This window comes from Vanellus vanellus (genome assembly GCF_965231255.1).
Source record: "Vanellus vanellus genome assembly, chromosome: 13".
NCBI classification, from domain to species: Eukaryota; Metazoa; Chordata; class Aves; order Charadriiformes; family Charadriidae; genus Vanellus; species Vanellus vanellus.
This window is the reverse complement of record NC_138918.1, coordinates 13,484,535-13,506,962: the sequence shown is the minus strand read 5'-3', so window position 1 is coordinate 13,506,962 and position 22,428 is coordinate 13,484,535. Positions and strand designations below refer to the sequence as shown.

Here is a 22,428-nt window from a genome sequence, read left to right as displayed (position 1 = left end):
GCCTGGTAAACTTTCTCATGAAAATTCTTCATCCTTGATGGATCAACAGTGAGATTTGGGTATAAGACAGGTTGCGTGGTGACTTTTTGGCTCCTGGAATTGCTGAAGCGGAGTGCTAAGAATGACTTGTTGAAAGATTTCAGTTCAGTCCACTGAAACATCCCCCGGACTATAAACATGGCCCTCCGAGGCCTGGGAATAAAGCTGTGCGGTGCCAGACAGCTTCTTGGGCTCTTTGGGTATAAAACTTGGAAAGGATGAGGGTCCTTGTGCTCCCAGGGCTAAGCAATGCCTGAGACCCAGTCTTGAAGCTTTGGCCAGGCAGAGCTCTGCCGGCAAACCACGAATCTGAGTTCTGTGGCAGCACGTCAGGGTCTGCTACCGCTGGTGCTGTGCACTGCCCTGTAACAGGGATGGGACTCGTCCCAAAGACACCAGATGTGGGTTATCTCTGACGTACGGAAAACACGGGAAAGTGAATCCTCTGGCAAGTCCCATCTCAGCGTCTGCACAGGACAGAGTTGGTTTCTGGCACTGTGAGAGGGGAAACCTTGACACGCGGCCCGAAAGGGAGCTGTGCTGCTGCCAAACCTCCCGCTCGGAGCCAAGCAAACACTCCTACAGGTGTCTGGCAGCCCAAGAGAAGGCGTCTTGTCCTGGGAATCGTAAAACAAGGAAAAACTCGATCTCCTGTGTTACTATTGAGCATATTTATTGAGTATCCAACGCCTTCGTTACTGGGAGAAGCTGCTGGGAGGGGGCTGCCCCCATCCCATCCCATCCCATCCCATCCCATCCCATCCCATCCCACCCCACCCCACGGGGCTGTGGGGAGAGCACAGTGCTACCGCCGGCAGCCCGCGGGGGCGCAGAGGGGAAAGAACTGCCCCTGCCTGCGGCAGCCAGCTGTTAATTAACGCTAATTAACCGAAGAGCCACGCCGGCGGAGGGGGTAGCAGCCCACCCCTTTCCTGCCCTCCCCCCCCCGCTGCCCGGGCCGCCCCGCGGAGGTTGCGGGCAGCGCTGCCGGCCCCCCCCCCGCCGAGCCGGGCCGGGCCATGGCTGTCGCCGCCTGCTCGCCGAGCCGGGCTGGGGTGGCCCCCGCCGCCGGGCGGTGGTGGCTCCGGTCGGCCCCGGCCCCGCGTGGGCGGCGGGCGCCCGCTGAGGGGCTGCTCCCGGCGGGCGGGGGCGACCCGCGGAGGGGGCGTTCAGCAGCGCCCTAAAGGCAGTAAATAAATTCATGCGTTAAGTGATTCTTAGCGGTAATAGCGGGGCGCGGGAGGCGGGCGGGGGCCGGTGCGGCGGGGAGGGCCGGCGGAAACAGCCGCGGGGCTTCGGGCGACTTGTCCGGTTTGTTCTCCCTCCCGGCAGAGCGGCCCCGTCCCTCCTCCGGAGCTTTCCTCCGCCGCAGCAGCGCCCGGGCACCGGCCGGCGGGGTGGGAAAGGGCCGTTGAACTGCCCGGGCTGAAGCCTGGTGTGGGAAAACTCGCCCTCGGCAGGTCCCAAAGCAGCAGGTCTGCCCTGAGCTCTTCCCTGGGCTCTGCTTTTTAATCGAGACTTGTTCGGAACCAAACCTGTGAAAGCTGCTACCTAAAAAAAAAAATACCTGCCTGCAGCTCTTCAGGAGCTTTCACTCAGGCGGGGTGTTGTTGATGACCCGTTGCATTAAATGCTAAGAGGATGCTCATGTTGACCCGCAAAAAATCAGCGTATTGTGGGATCCGGAGAAATAGCACTGCATCTTTTTCGACAGATAAATGCTAAAGTTTGAGTAGAAGGTAGGATCCTGTTCCCTAGCAGACTGTAGGAGAGCCGAAGGATGTACAGACGTGGCTTTTCTAGAAGTTAGTGTGTCGTTTCCACACGGATTAGAAAACCAGTAAAATAAGTCCTGCAATAAGCAAAATAGTCTGGTCGCTGCTTGATGAACTGCTGTGCTTGTACAGAGAGCGGGCAGAACTAAGGCTGTACTTTTCACGTTTCCTTAGGCAGACTCCCAACTTTGGAGACACTCTAAATGCAGTCAGTTGGGTAACATGAGAGAGAGCCCTTTGCAAATATTGACTACCTGCACTTGACACAGCTTTTAAACTAAGCTATGGCTAGCCAAGTTAATGCTTTAGACATTCTGTTCCATTTGTTTTCTTTCCAGGTATTTAGCAATAAATTATGTCAGGTGAGTTAATTGTTATCAGGTCTCTCTGAGGGGCTTGGTCTGTTCCCATCTCCTCCAGCTGAGGCAGATCTTCCTGGGCCTATGGTGGGGGGAGGAATAACTGAGAGACTCCAACTGATGAGGTGTTAAAAGGCCGGGAGAAGCTTTGATATTATTTTTTCTTTAGGGTATCCATTATCTTTTAATCAACTATTTCATTCATCACCCTGCTTTCTGGATGCATCTGATGACTCTAGACTATTAAAACTTCTTTGTATATGGATACTAACCTAGGGCAGCTGAAATGACGAGAATTGTTTGAATTCAGAGAAGCTGCAAAGAGGGAGAAGGGTCTCTGGGCTGCTGTTTTTGTTTTCTGCTCTGAGGAAGGTCTACAACTCTTTCTGCTTGGACAATTTTAATCCTAATTCTGCCAACCTTGTTAAGCATGACTTTTTTTTTTTTTTTTTTTTTTGAATGAAGTACTGTGTGAGAATCCAGAGTGCAAGTATATCAAGCAAAAATAATCACAGCCCCTAAAACTTCTTTGGTTCACTCTCTGTGAATCCATCCTCCCCCCCACCCCCCCCAAGTAATAGTCTGTAGAAACAGCTTTTAAGTATATTGCTCGAGTTTGGCTTTTTTGATGTCTAAAGTGTCAGAATTTACTGTAGAACGTTGTGGAACTCCTCAAAAGGATCCTTCAGCAAAGTTCAGGAAGATAAGTAATTTTGAGGTACTGAAGTCAGCTTTGTGAGCACGGACCAGTTTTGGGGATGCCTGTAGCCGTTGCATAGAACAAAATAAGCTGCAACAGTGGCATCCCCACTGGAGTACTCGTGTGTTAGTGCATTATTAGTGTATTAGCATGTTAATACCGGAATAGAGAAAATTCAGGCAATGGTACTCTCAAGCCTAAATGACCTCTCTAGTTTAAGATACTTACTGAGGGATCCTGGTCTGGAACAGTGTGTGTCTCTGGTCTTGGGTGAGAAGAAACAGGTCTTAGTGATTCACAAGTCCTGTGAACCTGACAGGGAAGTTACTTCGAGATGCTTGTCAAGGAGGTTGAAATGCATGTTGCAGGCTACCCCGCTTTTTTTGAAGAAGACACTTAAAGGCTGGAGTTACGGTGAGGAATAAAATGTCCCTTTTAAATAACATAACTCTTCCTAAAACAAGTGTAAGATCATTAGAAACACTTTTTTTTTTTTCCCAAAATAATTTAGACACACAAATATGGGAGATGTACGCCTACTATGAAACAACACGGGTTTTATGTTAACAACTGGAAAAAATATTACACCATCCCTCCCATCCCCCCAGTTGGATTTGGGAGTTCTTCTTAACCTCACTGAAAGTTGGTGTCCTTTGTGACAGGCCCTACGTTACTGCTAATGGGAAGGTACCAGTTGTGCCAGGCAGCTGACTTCCGTGTCAAAAATCCGACGTCTCTTGAATGGACTTGCAACATCTGTGCAAAACTCTCCTGGCTGCTCAGTAGCCCTGAATATTCCAAAAGTGTGGAAAGCTGAGTAACAAGTCAGCGCTGAGGTTTCCTTGTTGTTTAAAGTTGAGGAAACACTTTGCTTTTGAAGGCAGTCAGAGTGTCCCACAAATAAGTGATGTCCGTTTGCTATTCCCTTCCCCATTTTTGTGCTTATGTTGGGCTGTTTCCTTCCAGGATATGTTCATTTCCTGTAATTAATGAGAATTACTAGATCTGCCTGCATTTCCCTTTTTCTCTCTTTTGCAGAACAGGGCCAAATTTTACAGGACCTGTTGCTTGTGGATTTAAAAGGTTAATAATTGCAACTTGATCTTTTTAAAGGCAGTCCAAAGTACTCTCAGGGAGCAGTTCCTTTCAGCCAGGTGAGGAGAGCTGATCCTCTTCCTGCGGAAAGCAAACAGTCCTTTGCCGTTAAGTGGTAAAAAGTCCGAGTGATTTCCGCCAGGTGAGAGCCCCTCCACACCTGTCTCTCGCCTCCTCTTGGTTTAAAGATCTTAATGAGGAAATGCTGTTTACCACTGTGGTGTGTTTTTTCTCTTTTGACGTGCAATGTTGCCCTCGGCTTGGTACACGGTGTCGGTTCGCGCTGCAGTCTCGACAGCAGGGGTGTAATGCGCGCAGGGTTTGTTGTGAGCAGCCGTTTTCGTCACTGGCCTTTGAGTACTGTCACCATAAAGGCATTTCTTGCAGTTTTAAATCATCCTGTTAGAAGTAGTGCAGGATCCTGTTATTAACTTTGTTCAGTAAAAACTTGGGTAAAAGCACCACCTCTCCCTCTCCTCCCTGTGCCGCGTATGTCCCTCTGTTTTCTGCAGTTGTGCCAAAGCACTGGTTTACTTGACCTGTTGGTAGTGTGAAGGTCTTGATGTAACAGGTACTGTTTTATCTTTTGGCCTGTAAGTCCACTCTTGTCCCTGTTATTTTAAAAACTAGACATGCCTTCAATGCTTAATTAATTGAACGGTGCGTTTGATATATTCAGGTGTGCCTGGCACAGCCTGGAAGGCGGATTGGCACAGCCTGGGCAGTTACACTCTGAACAGAGGGAAGGCGTTAGGGCGTTGCATAGGTGCTGCTGCTGGGTTTTATTTTTAAAACACAATCTAGATGAGAACTTCAGGGGTCCTGGATACCTGCGGACATGCAAAAGGTTTGGAGCTCTTTTCCATTTCATTTAATTGAGAGCATAAACCATTAATCTTCCATTCTGATGCACCTTTCCAGTTTGAATCAGCTGTAAAAGAAAGTAGGTGTAACAGCCATTGAGGTGTATTAATATCATGGTTTTTTATGCAAAACTGGCAGCCCACCTACAAAAGCATAATCTGTTCGCTTAACACACACAAAACCTCCTAGCTTTTGAAAATCAGCAACAATAGCGTTACTGGTTGCTAGCTATAATTTACTTATGTTGTAGATGGCAGCATGTGCATGGAGCTGAGAGGAACAGGTGTCCTAATAACCTATATGGTTATTCATGATCTCTCTCCTGTTTTCCTTAAAGTTGGAATTTCAATTTTCACACTCCTTTCTCTGATCTTTCTCAGATTAGCTGCTGAACTTCTGAATACTTTGAAGTGTGTAAGAAGGACTTAATGAAGTGTTTGATAAGATACCACAGTGGAACATGTGAACTGATGGATTTTTCAAGCACAGTATTAGTTCGACTTTTCCACAAATTTCGAGTGCCTGGGACTGTTGTGAGGATGCTGAAGGGTGGAGTGGATTCAAGCTCAAAAAGCTTTTACATATAGTCGTAATACTGTCTTGGTGTGCCTGAGGTTTTTTGTGTGACATCTCAATAGTATGCCCGAAGTTTAATTCAAGTGTCTGCACTAAGATCAGATCTCAAGGAGTGGAGTCTGCATTTGTCTGTAGATACTTTGAAAGACAGATGGATGGGGAGATGCATGAAGAGCACAGAATGTAGTCTGAGATGGGCTTTAATCCTAGGTAAAGTGGGGGGGGACTATTGAAGCTTCTTTGACAGAGTAAGTGAAACAATCCAGTGTAAACCAAAGTCGTTGAGTAGATTGGAACTTGAGGTTCTATTTTATGTGGCCTGAGTGAGTTCTGGTCCTTTGTGGGAGATACACTTGAATTTGCTGCTCCTTTTGAGTGTGCAGGAACAGTGGTAACACAGAAGAAAATCTTAATGTACGCTGTTTGACTCATGCATCAGTGGAATGTATCGTACATCAGTAAGGGTAGCTGCTGGCAGCACTGATCCAGGCATTGTAACGAGCATGTTTAAGCTGTTGGTCTGTCTGCCTGATTGCTCACTGTTCAATGAGGGGAAAAAGAAAGGCTATATGGCCCAGGTGCCCTTCCTTATTAGAAAATCTCTGGATTTTAAATTTTCACTGGAAATAACGAGAGGAACCGTCTGACATCCTTCTTGAAATGTGGTTCTGTCAGGTTTGTCTCTTCCTCCTACGTACTGCCAGGGCGCTCCCAAAAGGGATTTAAGGGGAGAGGGTGGGCGATCCTGCATCCTCTGCTGGCGATGCTGCTGGAGCAACGGGACTTTCTGGGCTGGCAGGGGGACAAGCAGGTGTCCTTGTGCCCTCTCACCCTAGCACGAATCAGACGGAGCCCGGCAAACCCCAGTCATGCATTGCCCTCTCCTCACCGGGAATGAGAGAAGAACGCAGTTACTGTAGCCCCGTCTTTCTCCAAAATGGGCTGCTTTTCTGGCAGAGGCAGAAAACGGGCAGCACTCAGGGGGTCCGGAAAGCACTGCGTGGGTGGTGAGAGCAGCAAGGAAAACGTTCAGGCTGGGATCGGGTCATGTGCCCAGGGTTGGTGCCCATGGGGCAGAAGCACCCTCAAGCCTGCTGCTTTCCTGTCCCACAGATGCCAAGCTGGGGCTACCTCCTCTCTGTTTTGAAGATGCTTTCCCCCAGAAAGCAAGTCCCGGCTGGCTTGGAGGGCTCCATCCTTCGCCGCTGCCTCTCCACCGTGGACCTCATCACCTTGGGAGTGGGCAGCACGCTGGGGGCCGGTGTCTACGTCCTGGTGGGAGAAGTGGCTAAGACCCAGCATCGTCCTTTCCTTCCTGATTGCAGCCGTGGTGTCTGCTCTGGCAGGGCTGTGTGTTGTGGGAAGAATATTTCTGCATAGATTTCCCATTGTGCAGCCCAGAGCGGTGTCCCAGCTTTGACACTGAAACTATTTGAAATGCAGAAACTGCAGAGAGTGACAAACTCTGAGTTTTGGCCCTGCACTGGGCAAGAGAAGGAGGGATGGGAGATGCTCCACTCCTGGAGCAGCCGTCTGCCTCACAGCGGGCCAGGAAAGATCCATCTGCTCAGCTGAAGGTGCTCCCACAGCACCATGAGCTCTGGTGGGGCTGGCGGAGCACCCGGATGCCTTTGCCGCTGGCCTGGTGGTCCTGCTGTCAGGTAGGATGCCTCCCCCTGTGCCACCCTTCATCATGTAGGATGAGGTCCTCACCCCACCACGGGCTCTTCAGAATGGTGCTGACCCCTCTTAGGCTTTGCCATTTCCCTGGGCAAAGAAGGGGGAATAAAAGGGGAATCTGGGAAAATCTGTAGATGCTCCTGATTACCACTGTCCCCCCTCTTCCACCCTCCCTAATAATGTCTACCCTTGGCCTGGTGTCATCCAGGGGGCTTGGCCAGTTTTTCTCTGTTTGTCCCCAGGATTTCTTTCCTTCGGAGTGAAGGAGTCCACCATGGTCAACAAAGCCTTCACAGCTCTCAACGTGCTTGTCCTGCTCTTTGTCACAGTGAGTGGCTTCATCAAAGGCGTCCTGAGCAACTGGAAGCTCAGGGAGGATGACCTGCCACGGGCACCTGTCCACGAGACTGGGTACGAGGGGCTCCTCTCTCCCCATGCTGCCTTCAGAGGGGCATGGGAATGGCTGGGTCAACCCCTTAATGCTTTATCCCAGGAAATCTTGCTTTTCCCTGTTTCTCCCTGCCTTGTTGGCAATGCTTCAAAGAGCCAAAGTCCTAAGCCCTGCTGGGTTGATGCTGTAGGGGTGAGCAGGTTCAATGGGCTGTTCAGCCTGGCCCCATCCTGGGACGTCATTGCACTGACCCCTCTGCACTGCCTCACTCTTCCTCCTCCTCCCAGGAGCCAGTCTGTGGCCGACAACATGACCAGTGCCTTTGGGGTGGGAGGCTTCATGCCGTATGGTTTCACTGGGACCTTGGCTGGAGCCTCTACCTGTTTCTATGCCTTTGTTGGATTTGACTGCATTGCTACCACGGGTGAGGCAGGGAGAGATGTTGGTGGGACCCTCCCCTGCAGGCTGGGGGGCTGTGGCAGCGATTCTCTCCACAGCCCCGGGCACTGGTGTAGTGCTGGGCTGGGAATGGGGACATTACTGGCTCTGTGCTACAGCTGCTCTCTCCTGCCCTCTGGGACTATAAGAGTCCATGTGGCATGAGTGAGCTAATCCTGAAGCAGGGATAGTCTCTATCCCCATAAACCTGGAGCCTAGGAGGTCTAGTGGTCCTTGCGAGAAGGCCTCTGTGTCCCCTCTCATGGGGACATACGGGATACGCTCTCCGTCCTGAGCTGGGCTCCTAGTATGCCATGCACATTAAACGGGACCTGCGGAGATCCATCCCCATGGGCATCATCCTCTCCCTTCTCATCTGCTTCCTGGCGTACTTCGGGCTATCTGCCGCCCTCACCCTGATGATGCCCTACTACCTCCTAGACACCATGAGCCCACCCAGTGGCTTTTGAATACGTTGGGTGGAGCAGTGCAACGTATGCTGTAGCTGTGGGGTCACTGTGTGCCCTGACGACCAGGTGAGGGGAGTCCTCTGCTGGCAGCTCTGTGGCTCAGAGCAAGGTTGCACTGGAGCTAGAATACATCTAGGAGCTATCACCAACCCCCTCCTTCTGACTGCCCTCCCTGCTTGGCCAAAATCCCTCAGCCTTTCCTCACAAACCCTGTTGCTCCCAGCCTGGCCCCTCCTGATTGTGGAGAGCAACCAAAACCCTTGGCATACCGCTTTTAGCCGAAATTGGAGGGAGTGGTCAAGTGTTTGGTGGCACCATGAATGCAGGAGCAGGCTGGGGTGTCTCAGTATGCACAGGCTCCCAGTGACCCACAGACATCACTTCCCCAGTTAACTGTCCCTCGTCTAACGGTGAGGGAGGTGCTTGTATTGTCAGCATGGCCTTGAGAAGGTCATGGACCATACAGATGAACAGGAGCTCCCTTGGCACCCAAGGAGGAGCAAAAGGCAGGATGGGCACCTCCTGGATGCCTGCTGTCTTCTCCCCCATCTCCTCCCCTCTCTGCAGCCTCCTGGGCTCCATGTTCCCCATGCCACGGATCCTGCACGCTATGGCTCGAGATGGGCTTCTCTTCAAACCTCTGGCTAAAGTTAGTCGCTGTCAGTGCCTAGTGGTGGCAACGCTGGTGTCTGGAGGAGTGGCAGGTGGTTGAGCGATTGGTTTACCCCTTAACCTTGAGCAGGGCTTGGTGGATGTCCTCTTTCAGCAGGACAACACAGACCCCCTAGCTTGCCAGTAGCTGTTCGAGCAGTATCTTCCCACCCAGAGGGAGGTCTCCTCACTGTGGGAGAGAGACCATTTGGCCTTGATGCTGTCCCAGACACCAGTTCGGCCTCTCTGAGCTGCTCGGCAGGAGGTGGCAGGATGCTTTGCACCGGGTCATCGAGGTGCTTGAGTCCTGCTGCAGTGGGTGTCGGGGGGCCTAGGGGGACAGAGGGACAGCATGACTGAGATGGGCACAACAGCAGTGTTGCCAGCTCTGCTGGGAGGCTGAAAGGGCTTCTTATCCCTGCAGCTCTCCTGGCCCTCCTCTTTGACCTGAAAGCCCTGGTTGACATGATGTCCATCGGCACGCTGCTGGCCTACTCGCTGGTGGCTGGCTGTGTGCTGCTGCTCAGGTGAGGCTGCTGGGGACAGGGGATGGGGCTCACCCAAATTTTGGTGTTGGCCATGCCCAGGGCAAGGCACTGGCCTTGATGCACTGTGGGCACGCTCTCCATGTGCCTTAATATCCAATATCTGCTCCTCAGGTATTGGCCTGAACCCAGGGCTCAGGACACTCCTGCAGGGAAGGTCCCGGCTGTGCAGCTGTGGTGGGACCATCTCGTCCAGCCGCCCCTGCATCCCACCCCGCGTTCCTCCACCACGGTGGCCTGGGCTCTGACAGCCGTAGGTACGCTCTGGCAGGAGGGTTGGATTAGATGATCTCCAAAGGTCCCTTCCAACCCTGACCATTCTGTGATACACCTGGGAGCAATGGATGGGATTTATGGGGACCCGGCACGGGGAGACCCATGGGGGACATCGCTGTAGCACAGGCTGGCAGGTTCCTGCTCGCTGAAAACCATCGGGCAGCGGGATGCAGGCAGGGCCTGCCCAGCTCCCTCCTGCCCTATCCCGACTGCTGCACATCTGGCTGCCCTGATGGGACCTTGGGAAACTCCTGCTCCCTTCTCTTCCTAGGCTGGCTGGAGAGAAAAACTAAATCCATGATCAGCCACCCAACCCTGTCCCCTGGTTGTCATTTGTCCCTCCTGCCATGGCAAGCTTGGATGCTGCACCCTGGGAGAGGGACAGGCTGGGAGAGGGAATCGCTGCCCTGACGCCCCACCATGGTACCTCTGCAGCCGCCCTGGTCCGTGCCGTCAGCTGGGTGAGCACCACCGGGCTGCCCTGCCTCCGGGCTGGGAGTGCCTGGTGCATCGCTGCTCTGGCTCTGCCTCTCCTGGGGATCCTGGTGGCAGGTCTGCTCATCTGGAGGCAGCCTCAGAGCCAGGAGAGAGCGTCCTTCACGGTGAGCACACGGCCTGGCTCTCAGGGACCATCCCCAGGGAGAAAGACCTTGGGGATGGAGAGGAGGCAAGTGCCACAACCCCATGGGGAAAGGCATTGGGGAGGGGGTGTGTTCCCTCTGCTTCAGGCCAGGCAGACCTTTGCTGCATCCACGTTGAACAAAGCGCTGTTGGAGGTTTGTTGTTGTTGGAGGCAGCTCATGGGGTTTTCTGTAGGGACTGTGAGGGCCACCTGGTTCTTCCCCCCCACATCTTGCAGGCTAAAGGGACAACTCCTGCAGCCTCAACCGAGCCCAGTGCCTGCTGCACGAATCGGAACCGCTCTTCTGACATGCTGGATTGGTTTTGCTAGTGGTTTACTGCCTCCCCCTTAAATCCTGCAGCACCTACTGCCCCAGTGCAGGACCTGTCAACCAAACCACGCTTCACAAGCATCCCTCTCCAGCACAGACTGCAGTTCCAGCTTAGGTCTCCAAGCCTCAAAGCCTGACGGCCAGGCAGCAAATAGCCCAAGTGGGCTTTAAACCCCCTGCCTGTGGGCTGGCCAGTGCCTCTGGGCAAAGGCATAGCCCCATTACCTTGTGCTTGGTCCCTGCAGGTTCCCTGCCTGCCCTTCCTGCCGCTCCTCAGCATCACCATCAACAGCATCCTGATGGCCCGACTCAGCGCAGCCGCCTGGCTGCGGCACCTGCTCTGGATGGCCATCAGTAAGCCCGGCCACCCTCAAGGTCCCAGAGCTGGCGGCAACCTCTTTGGGTGAAGCATAGGTGGTTTGAGAGCCTGCGGCATTAACGCTGGCTGCAGAGCTGCGGTGGGCAGATGGAAGAGAGATGCTGACCTTTAACGCCACAGGGTGGCAGGAGCACCCCATCCTCTGACACATGGCCCAAAGGAGTGGGAACTTTGTGGCTGGGAGGGGAGAGGAGAGGACCCCCCCACCCCCCCCCCCCATTCTGTCCATTCCCAGGTTTCCTCATTTACTTTGGCTACGGGATCTGGCACGGCGCAGAGAGCCGCCGGCCTGACGAGGCAGTCCCCCGGGAGCCGCCAGGAAGCGTTCCCAGGGAGGTGGTCCTGGAGCCCATCTGCTCCAGGGCAATGAAAGGAGACAGGCCGGTCCCTGAGCGCCCGCCCCCCTCCACCCTGTGCCCGAGAGGCCAAGATGCCCCTTGGGCTGAAGGTCTCCTCCCACGGAGGGGCACAGCCCTGACACGAGCCCCCGGGAGCTGTTTTCTCCCAAATCTTATGAACCTCCCTGAGCAACCCGAATCCTCATGGCAAGCCGCTGCTGAAGGAGTTTTGTCTGCAGAGGATAAAGCAGGCAAGTGTTTTTGCTGCTGTTATTGGGTTGCAGGTTTGGGGTGGGGTTTTTTTGCCTTTGAAACCTCTCCCTGCAGCTCCCCAGTTTTCCCCTGTCCCCTTGCCCACCCTGTCCCTCAGCTGCTCAGAGCAGAGCAGAGGCTCCTTGTGCTGCCCTGCCCCTCCACGCTGCCTTGGCACCCTGAGGCAGGCAGGGCTGACCTGCCCCGTCCCCCTGTGACTGCCAAGGCACTGCCTGTGCCAGGCTTTTTCTTCTTTACCGTAGGCAAGTCCTTTTCTGCACTCATTTATTCCTCCTCCTCAGTTCCCAGCCCTCCTCTTTCCCAGAGCTGGGCACGTTCCTCTGGGTCCCACGCAGAATCTGCCGTCGGGGGAGCAGGATGCCCGACCCTGCTAGCATCACCTCCCTTTGCCCAGCCACCCTGCCCCCTTCAACTACAGCTAGGCAGGAGTTACTGGGGCAGAAACGTGCCCCCACCATCCCTGCTTTGGTGCTACAGCTCCTGGCGTGTCCCCGTCCCCCCCCCCCCCCCCCCCGATCCCTGAGGTTGCTGTGCAAAGCTGGAGACTGCCCCACCACCCCTGCCCAGAGCCATGGGGACGCATGGAGCAGCGGGTGCTCTGGGAGGACACTGGTCTGACACACTGGGCATCCCATGGAGGTGCTTGGGTGAGAGCCGGACCCCACGTCTGCATTGCCTTCCTGGCTGCCTCATTCAGCTGATGTTTTCCCAATAAGGATGGGCACAAAGGATGGAAGTGGCTGTGGCAGTGGCCCTGCTGGCTTGGCAGGGCTGGGAGGGTCGGGGTCTGCCCTGCGCTGGGAGCCCACTGAAATGAATGAAGCGAGGGAAGGAGCAGGAAAAAGGGGACCAGCAGCAGGGGGCTGTGTGGCGCCTGCTCCCACCCTTCCCTGTCCTCCCCCTGCCCTAGGTGTGGAGCACGTGGCTTCCCTGTGAGTTGCTCCCACACCAGTCCCCAAAAACACTGACATGGGATTCTTGAGGCTGCTGCTTCCTACGGACTTGATTGTTACAGCCAGTAGCATGTGCTTGGTGCACACACATACACACACACGTACACCCCCTAAACAGCCCTGGGGAGGGGACGGGCCAGTGCCAGCCCCCGGAGCGGTGACCGTGCCACCACACTCGTGCACCCAGTGGAAAGTGCTTGTGTGCATCCAGCCCTGGCCCGCAGCCGTGCTGGCAGCTTCTTTCCAGATGGGGCTGTGCTGGCTCGGAGCAGGGAGGGATGTGACCTGCTGGCAGCCACTGAAGCCTGCTGCCCTTCGGGAGGATGCTCTGCTCCCCGAATGCGCACCTCCGGACATGCAGCCTCTGCCCGGCTTTGGGGACGACAATGGAGCTGGTGGTGCTGCGGATGGGCAGCGGGGACAAGGAGGGTTTGGCGTCTGTGTGGCAGTGAGTTAGGGGCATGCCTGGGCTGCAGGAGCAATCCCCCGGGGACTCTTTGCTGAAGATGGAGAAGGTGACGGGGAGAGGCAGGTTCCTTGGCAGGGGAAGCCCTGCTTTCACTGGAAAGGGCAGGAGTGGGCGGCATCAGCTCAGATCAGCCTAAGCAGGAGGTTGAGCCCCAAAATGGTACAGGCTGACATGATCTATGGCAAGGACAGTGCTGGAGGTGGCAGATTTACCCGGCTGCACCCGTCCCTCCTGCTCTGTGAAAGCCTCCGTGGCTCAGCTCTGGGCTTGGCCGTGCGCTTCCCAGGGATGCTCCCCAGGGAGCGAGGTACCTTAACACCACCGCGTCCCCAGTGCCCTCCTCATCCTCCCGGTGCTTGTCCCTGTGACCACCTTGTCTTCCTCGCCTCCGTGCCCCTGGGCAGTGCTGGTGCTGGTTATGCTCAGAGCCATGCGCTGGGTGGGATCCAGCCCAATGCACGTCTGCGTGTCCTGGCTGACCCCTTTTACCCCCAGAACGCCCCCCACAGCCTTCCACCAGAGGAAGGGGTGCAAGGATGGCACAGGGAGGTGGCTGGGGTCCTCCTGCAGCCCCACGGGGGCTGGGGAAAGGCAGGCTCAAGCGTCCTGTGAAATGCTCCATCGTCCCGGTCGGACGGGGCCACCCCGTGGGCTCGGCCAGCCCGGGGGCCTGCCCCGGCAGTGGGGGCACTTGTGAGAGCAGCCCTGGGCTCATGCGCCCGGAGGAAGGCCCCGACAGCTCCCCCCGGCAGCGCACGGTGCCGGTCGGCGGCGTGCTACGTGGCGATGAGGGGCACCTCGCCGGCAGCGATGGGGAAGGGGGAGCCGTCGCCGCCATTGAGCACCCGGTACAGCAGCTCCTCCTTCTCGCGGCGAGCCTGGTCCCGCAGCTGCGCCTCCTTCTCCAGCGCCCCGCGGGCGGCCAAGAGCTCCTCCGACAGCTGCCTGCGGGCAAACGGCACACGCTGCCGGAGCCACCGGGCAAAGCGCCCGCGAGCCCCCTCTGCTCCCCGCAAAGCGCCCAGTGCTGTGATGTATCCCCCCCCGCCCCACTGCTGCCACCTCTCCCCCCATCGGAGATGCCACCCGTGGGACCAGCACCTACCTCGCCATGACCAAGTGGTTCTGGGTGCGAACTTGCAGGTCCTCGTTCTCCTGCTGGAGAGTCTTCACCTTCTCCTCCAGCAGAAGGTTCCTCTCCGCCTGGACAGGGCGTACGAGGGTGAGGAGGGAGCTGGAAAGTGCCTCTGAACCCCCCGCCACCCCATCTTGGGGGGAATGCTGGCTTGGTGGGAGCGTGGTGGCATTGCACCCGCATCCCCTCCCCACTCCAAGAGAGGAACCGGGCTCCATCCACCTCTGCTTCAGCTGCAATTTCTGGACAGGACCCAGGTGGGGAGAAGAGATGGAAAGCCCACCTGTGACCTCTCCCTTTCAACCCACCACAGTCTCCAGGTTCAGCAGCTTCTTGTCCAGGCCGTGGATGTGCTCGTTCTTCATCTCGATGACAAAGTGCAGGCTCTCCAGCTCCTGCTCCCAGAATGGGCTCGGGCTCCCATGCTCCTGTGGGGCACAGGGGGTGCAGCAGCTGCAGCGGGGTGGGCGCTCAGGACATCTGCCATGGTTCTCCCCCCCGACGCATGAGCCCTGTGGGCCAGTACTCTCAGATGGGACCCTTCACGGGCCAGGATGGGTTTGTGGTGCCGCAAGGCACCATGTTTCACCCATCACTTGTGTTCAAGGGACCCCAGCAGCCTGTGCACCTCCCAGGGATGGGGCTTTGCTCTCCTCTTCAGCTGTCCTGTGCCCCACCTGGATTTAGCCCCCCCACCACTTCCCCTTTGGATCCATCAGAGAAGGACCCCTGGGTTTGGGCTGGCACCCCAGAACCGGTCCCCTCCCTGACACCCCTCTGCAGAGGCCACCGGTCCCACGTCTCCCTCTACCTGGATGTGCTTCTTGTAGTCTGTGCTCAGGAGTGACTCCTCCACCCGCTTCATCCTCTCCTGGAAGGACTTCAGCTGGGAATTCAGTGCCTGGATCGTCTCCTAGGGCAGCCAGGGAAGAAGCAGGATGGGAGGTATCTGGGATTTCTTCCCGAGCAGAGGCACTGCTGGGCTACGGCACCCTAATAACCCCAGGGCTGGAGGAGCCTGCGTGGTCCCCAGACAGACCAAAGACCGAGGTGGCTACTGAGGAGCTCAGGGCACCATAGCGGAGCCAGCAGATGGTCCTCTAGTGCTCCACCAGCACCCTTTCCCAGGGATTTTTCCATGGGTACCTGTAAGGCCACCTGGGACCTGTGGTGGGACTCCGCCAGCAGCAGCTTCTCCTGCTCATGTGCTCTCTGGAGCTCTGCAGGGGGGACACAAGCTGAGTGTCACCAACGTGGGGACACCAGGGCAGCGAGCCCCACATGAGCCCCACAATGCCGCGGAGCAGGGGGGCAGCATCCCCACAACCCCACACAAAGCCGGAGGTGCATCGGCATTGTGGGGGGAGAGGGCAGGGGGGCTGCGGGGAGCCCTGCTGTCCCAGCACGCACCTTGCAGGGCCTCCGTGTGCGCTCTCCTCAGGGCATCAAACTGCTTCTCCAGCTCCAGCTCTTTCCTCTTTTCCACCTGGGAAGCAGGGAGATGACAAACCCCACCTGTCCCGACGTAAGGGATGCTCTGGCCCTCCCTGCCCCCCCCCATGACTCATTGCCAGACCCTCACCATTTCAGGCTTCCTAACCCCTTCCTCACACCTTCCTCCTCCCGAAAACAGGAGATCCCAGCCCAGCACGTGCCAGGTCCATGATTGCTGCCTGGGAAGTCCTGGCTGGCCACACGGTCCCTGCCCGGCCACACCACCTGCCTTTTCAACCGACCTGGTTGTTAACATCCTGGGCCATTCCCACGGTCCCTGCCCGGCCAGCATCCCGCAGCCGCTCCTCCTCCTGGCCTTGGAGGAGTTTCGTGCTCTCCGTCTTCTCCTCTTGCAGCCCTGCCTTCTCCTTCCCATCCTCAGGCAATAGGGTGGCATTGGCTGCAATGCAAACATGGCTGAAACGGCGCCGGCTGTATCCTGCTAACCGGGCAGCTCGGATGTCCCGGGCAGCCGACCGGCCAGCGTGGTGGCCTGGGTTCAGCCCCTGTCCTCTTCCCACTGGACAAATAGCTCCCCCCCATCTCACTGGTGCAGATTAGCGCTAATTGGGATGGCGCTGGTAGGCTCAGAGAGGACACAGCTCATTAGGCTTTCCGCCCTGAGGATGACCTGTCTGCCCGAGAGGATGGGATGCCATCGTCGATGGGATGCCATCGTCTCTGCCTGCCCGCACCAGCGCCATGTGGAGGCTGGAGCCATCATCCCCATCTTCCTCAGCCCCGGCGCAGGCTGGCTGCCCTGGGGTCTGTCCTACTACTTTCTTAATATCACGCTGAGAAAGCACAGCGGGGCCGGGGGGGGACACACACATTTTCTTCTCACCATTCTCTGTCTTCAAGGCTGTGAGCTCCTGGGAAGGCGGTCCCCTCTGCTGCTGGGCTTTTAGCTGTCTCTGGCAGAGAGAGAGGGGGCTGGAGCAGGGGGGGACAGGGGGACCAGGTGGCTGCAGGCAGAGGACACCCTGCAGCCAGGCACCCTGCGCTGAGCGTGCTTCAGCCCTGCTAAAACACTGGTTCTCGAGCAGCAGTGGTCCCTCCCCGACACCCTGCCAGCCCTGAGCACCCATGGGTGCGCACGTGCCCCCCGCCAGGCAGCTCCGAGCTCGTCTCATTTGCTGTGTCCCGGCCACTTCCCTGTGCAGCATGGCAAGCCACCGGCTGGAAAACCTGGGGGATGCTCACAATCCCCCCCCCTGACATTGGTGCTGGTGCAAAATAGGCTCCGGCAGCAAAACATCCGGTGGGGGAGGGCAGGCAGCATTTGGCAGGACTCCTGTTATGGTGCCTCCTTGCCACCCTCCTCCTGCCCCATCTCCGCTGCCCCGGGATGCTCAGCGTCAGCCCGGTACCTGGCACTGGCACCTTGCAGCCCCCCAAACACACCTCTCTGCCGGTGCTTTACACAGCCGGGCTTGGCACGGCCTGTGCCGGAGCAGCAGTGAGAAAGAAAAATAACCATAAATCAGAGGCGATGCCAACCCCGTGCACGGCTGGCAGCAGGCGAGGGCTGGCGGCGGCGCGAGCAATGACCTCAGGAGCGCAGGAATGTGCTGTTCGACCCCGCGCGCTCCCGCGCGCTCCCACTGCTGCCGCGGGGCTGATACAACCCAGAGCCGGGAGCTGCCTTCAGCAACGCAGCTCCGCGGGGTGCCTTCCCCCTCCCCTGCATGGGGTTAATTTAGTCACTTGGGGAGGGAGGAGGGAAAAAAAAACCCAAAGAGATGGTTATATTTTTATCTGTTGCCGAAAGATAGAAGCAAAGCTCGCCGGCTCACGCAGCTCTGCCTCCCCAGCGCGGGGCAAATCTTGCCCCCGAAGCCCATCACCGGGTTGTGCTTATGGGTAGGGGTGTGGATGTACCGTGGGCGAGGGAATCCACCTGCCGACGCGTCACCACTCTCCAGCCCCTGACAAAACCTCCCCTAAAAATACCCGTCCCTCGCGAAACCAGCCCTGCAGCCCGTGGGGTGCTGGGGACCCCGCTGTGCCGGCAGCACCCCGGCTTGGCCCCGCTGTCACAGCAGCGTGGCCAAACACAGACCGGATTAGGGAGCCTGGCTTGGGGAAACAAAGCGAGGCAAAGCAAACAGGCGTCCCCTCCCCACCTCCCCCCTTCTGAAGCTGGAGGGGAAGCGCAGTTGCCAGAGAGAGCAGGAAAACTCTCAGCCTCTGGGAAGCCACGGCTTTATCTTCCCTTCTATGGCGTGAGCGGCCGCGGCGTTGAACGCGGCCCAGGCAGCGGGGCGAGGAGGCACCAGGCGGTCGGGATTCGCAGGGTTTGTTCTCGACGCTGACACGGCTCGTCCTGCAAATGCAGGGTGGTCGGGGATGCCACTGAGTGCCGGCAGCCCTGACCGCAAAGGGTCCCCTACCTGCCTCCCCCCTCCCCCCCCTGCATCTCATGCTGATGTGCACCTCCCCCGGCTATTTAATGTACCCCGTGTCCCTTCATGGGTTTTGGAGTCCGGTGTGGGGATAGGTGGATGAGACAGTCGGGGCTCTGCAAACCCAGAGCATCGCGGGAATTTCAGACACCACCCCACCCCACCCCCCAATCTTTTACTGTGACAAAGCAAAGGCTGTGCCAGGGGTGGGGGACACCATCCTGGCATGGCGGGGTCACACAGCCCCCAAGGGTTTTGGATGATCTAAACTTTGCTGGGAGTGGGATGCTATTACCTCCTCTAGGAGTGACACCCAAACCTCACCTGCCCAAAGCAAACCGCCTCCGCTGCATGTGTCCCGCTCGCTGGCGAAGGTGATGCTCAAGGACAAAAGCGCCCAGGGCTGGTCCCCTCTGGTCACCCCCAGAGCATGAGCAATGTCTCCAGCATGGATCCAGGGCACTTTCACCTCTTCCCATTCCCCAAACCCAGCGGGACGGGGCCTCAGAGCCCCTCGGCCGCTCAAGGAGGGTGATTTGAGACAACTGCAGCTGAACTTAGAAATGGCTAAAGGGAGCAAGAGGTATGCCCGCACCCCCAGGCAAATCCAAATACCTGCCCTGAAGCTATGAGTTAGGCACCCTTCCTACCTCTAGCAGCAATTAAAATAGTGTCTGGAGCTAATTTTACTCCTAAGCACTCAATTGTCCTTTGGGATGAGAGCTCCACCATCAAAGCCAAGGTGAAAACCAAAATGTGGCCGAAAACTAACCGAGATATAGAGGCACCTTCCGCTGCCGCTGCCAGAGCAGCACGTGGCACCCATGTCTCTGGTATCGCCCGGCACATTTTGGAGAGTGGGAAGACAGTCCCGGGTCAGTCAGACAGTGCTGTGTGTGAAAGGAGCAGGTTGGGATTTGCTCCAGCTGGAACAGCTTTGGCCCAGGAAAGAACCAGCCCAAAACATCCCGCAGGTGTGGGGCATTGGCAGCGCTGCTTATCCTGTAAGGTCTCAGCATGGAAACCTCTTGGCTTTGAGGAGGCTCATGCCAAAAAATATCTTCTAGCTATTAAAAAAAAAAAAAAAAAAAGTATCCGTGTTCTTAGAACTAAATATTTTTAACGGTCTGGAGCAAAACTGTTTATGGATGGATTAATTGGGATTTCCAGCAGAACCTGAGGCATCTCAAAAGGTGCCCGCGGTGGGGAGCGCCCGCGCAGAGGCGGCCGGCATGGTGCGGGCAGCTGGGTCGGCCACAGCCTCTGCTTCAGCTTTTCGCGTGAGGTGGGGTTTTGTACTGTATTTTTCTTCCTCCTTTCCTGTTTTACAAGTACGTTAAGCAATTAAACCACGCAACGTTACTGTCAGGGAACAAAATCACAAAGAGGCAGGAAACGAGCATTTAAATCCCAACGCTGCTCCCGGGGATGAGGTTTTGCTTTGTGGCTGTGCAGAAGGGGGCCAGGATTTGGTCCGTGACCCTAAAACCTCCCCGAGATCTGCAGCAGATGCTCAGTGCTGCCAGAGCAACGCTGTCACAGGTCCGTGGGACCTGTCTTCATCTCCACTGGTGATTTTCCTCCGGCGGCGGTTGTGTTACAAGATGGCTATCACCTCCCGTACAGTCGGATCTGTGCCGCAGACCATATGCAAACCCTTCAATGCTGTTGACAGCCCCGAGTTTTGCATCCTGACCTTTCCCTGGCTCCTGCTGCTACATATAGTTCCTATATCTCCAAAATAAATTCACCCCAGCCCTGGAAGGCGGCCAAGCCTCAGCCCTCATCTTTTGGGAAGGCGTCTTGGCCTTTCTCACGCTGGGAGCGCGACCGAAGGGTGAACGGTGACCATGAGCGGGCAGATGGAGCTGGAGGAGAAGGGACCCTTGGGGGACAGTGCCCGAGCTCGGGGACGGGCTCTGGCCGCAGCACTTGCGCCCGTGCCTCCTTATCGCCCTGCTGCCCGCAGACCGGTGACCGAAGGACGAGGCTGCCAAGCCGCCTCCCCCGGCGCACGCAGCGGCGCCTGGTATGCCGTCCGCCCACCGCATCCATCCCGGCATGGGCTCCCCAAGGTCACCTCCAACCTGGGACGGGCCCCAAAATCCTCCGCAGCCCCCAGCCCCACGACAGCCCCCAGCCCTGTGATGTGCATCCCCAGTCTGCCCAGGTTCACCCCTGGGGTTTGAGGGCTCCCCCAAGAGCAACCCCAAGGGACCAGCTCTGCAAGTCCACCCATCAGCAGTGGGAGGGTGAAGGTCTCCCACCCCACCTTTTGGTACCCTGTACACAAGAACGTGGGCAGGAGCCCACGTGCCCGCCCTTACCCCTTTTTGCCGTAAAGGGGCTTTTCGGTGTTGCTTTCGGGGTTAATTTGCAATTTAGTCACAGCAGCAGGGCTGTTTTATGGGGCACAAACCACAGTGAGCAGCGCCACGAGGCTGAGCAGAAGAGCTCGAGAGTGGGCAAGTGCAGGAAGGGAGGTGTCTGCGGGCAAATGACTCTGACTTAAATTTCCGCATTTCAGTAAATGTGTGGCTCTCAACACCTGGGGCCTCTGGGCTGCTGTGCCCTGTCCTGTGCCCCTTCTTGCGAGATCTCAGAGTCACAAACCAGCCCAGAAGTGTCTGATCTTATGACACAGAGAAGAGTGTTGGGTTTGGTTGTTTTTTTTTTCCATGGTACGGAGAAGCAGCTGAGCCTGCAAGTGTGGTAAATAAAGGCACTTACTGGCTCTGAGGCTGTGGAAGCTCCGCGCCTGCTCCCCCCCCCCCCGACATCCCAGCAGCGGGTTGTGCTTTGGCCGCATGGTCCCGAGCAGCCGAGCTCTCACAGCTGCCTCTGCAAAGGACCGCCCGTGTAGGGGGACATGCCAGCACCGTGGGGCCTTTACGACTCTCCTCCTGTCCCTGCCACCCGCCAGCGACCACAACCCACCAACACTAGTACGCATGGCACATCCGACTGCACGAACAGCCCCTGAGGCCAATGGCGGGGCGCTAAAGCAGCATGAGCACGTCAAAAATTAGTAATAAGTAGCAGCAGATAATTTATAGACCTTAACCCGCAAAAGAGTGCAGAGCAACGCACCGGGATCTGCTGGGCACTCAGAGCGTTCCCCAGCAGAAGTGTCGCCTTCGGCACAAGGGGGGACCCGGCACAAGGCGGACACACAACTTTTGGGCCAAGGGAGGGTGCTGTGGGAGGATGGCAGAGATCTGGGGGGGACCCATCTCTGTCCTATATGGGACCAGCATTTCCAACAGGCATTGTCACCCCGGAGGCTGCACCCCCTTTAGTACGGTCTTCCCTGTGATGTGGGGGGAGAGCCCGGAGGGGTGAAAGAGGGTGCAGCAGGGCAGGTGGCTGCCAGCTCCCGCTGTGTCCCCCCGCCACACGCAGCCGGGGACAGCCCCACTGCCCGACCCCGCTGCTCCCCGCGCCAAGGGGGGGACGAGGGACGGACGGACCCACGCCGGGTGCCCCCAGCACACCTCATCCCCAGCAGCCCAAGCAGGGCTCCACGCGAACCCCAGCCCCACGCGAACCCCGACTCCATGCAAACCCCACCAAGACGCACACTCGGTCCCACGCAAACCCCGCTCCCACGCGAAGCCCGACCCCAGGCGAAGCCCAGCCCCAGCCCAGCCCAGCGACCCCCGCAGCCTCTACCTTGCCGCCGGCGGGGCAGCAGCGCAGGGCGCTGCCGGTGCAGCCCATGGAGCCCCCGCCCGGAGCCCGCTCAGCCGCGGGGCGCGGAGCGCTGCATCCCCCGGGAGAGAGCGGCTTCGGTTGCCCGGCGGCACCGGGTGGGACGGGACGGGACGGGACGAGCCGCCCCAGCTGGGGCTGGCAGGCAGAAAAAAAAAAAAATTAAAAAAAAAAAAAAAGTCCCCGCAGCTGCTCGCAGGCAGCGCCGGGAGAGGGTGCTCTGCACCCCCGAGCCGCGGGCAGGGCCCCCCCGCCCCCCGGCCGCAGCCTGCCCGCCCCCGGGGCTGGCCCTGGGCGGCCGACGGGGGTGCTGCCTCCCTGGGGCCCCTCCACCCTAGGGTGTCCCCGCCCTGGGGTCGTCCCAAGCAGGGTAGGGGGACCCCCCCATCCCTGGAAAGCTGTGTCGCTGGGGCGCCCTGCACCGGGGATGCTCTTGGGGGGGGGGGGGGGGGGGAAGGG

The 22,428-nt window shown here is 57.5% G+C and overlaps 2 protein-coding genes across 2 annotated transcripts; one reads left to right on the top strand and one right to left on the bottom strand.

The window, feature by feature from the left end:
* Positions 1–6,455: 6,455 nt before the first annotated feature.
* Positions 6,456–13,836, top strand: LOC309677422 (cationic amino acid transporter 2-like; the record flags this gene model as incomplete). Its single annotated transcript, XM_082490219.1, is given in 16 exon segments — positions 6,456–6,466; positions 6,572–6,700; positions 6,702–6,758; positions 6,998–7,010; positions 7,012–7,069; positions 7,331–7,499; positions 7,767–7,920; positions 8,250–8,371; positions 8,373–8,453; positions 8,955–9,091; positions 9,463–9,565; positions 9,698–9,840; positions 10,295–10,461; positions 11,058–11,166; positions 11,427–11,554; positions 13,720–13,836. Coding segments are annotated over 16 exon segments (1,698 nt in total).
* A 164-nt stretch (positions 13,837–14,000) lies between these two features.
* Positions 14,001–22,043, bottom strand: CCDC69 (coiled-coil domain containing 69; the record flags this gene model as incomplete). Its single annotated transcript, XM_082489931.1, has 9 exons — positions 21,931–22,043; positions 16,698–16,767; positions 16,096–16,253; positions 15,770–15,845; positions 15,506–15,579; positions 15,171–15,272; positions 14,668–14,787; positions 14,330–14,427; positions 14,001–14,169 (listed from the first exon to the last, which is right to left on the bottom strand). Exons 1-9 carry the CDS (start codon positions 21,976–21,978, stop codon positions 14,001–14,003), a joined length of 915 nt encoding a protein of 304 aa, XP_082346057.1. The 5' UTR covers positions 21,979–22,043.
* Between the last annotated feature and the right edge of the window lie 385 nt (positions 22,044–22,428).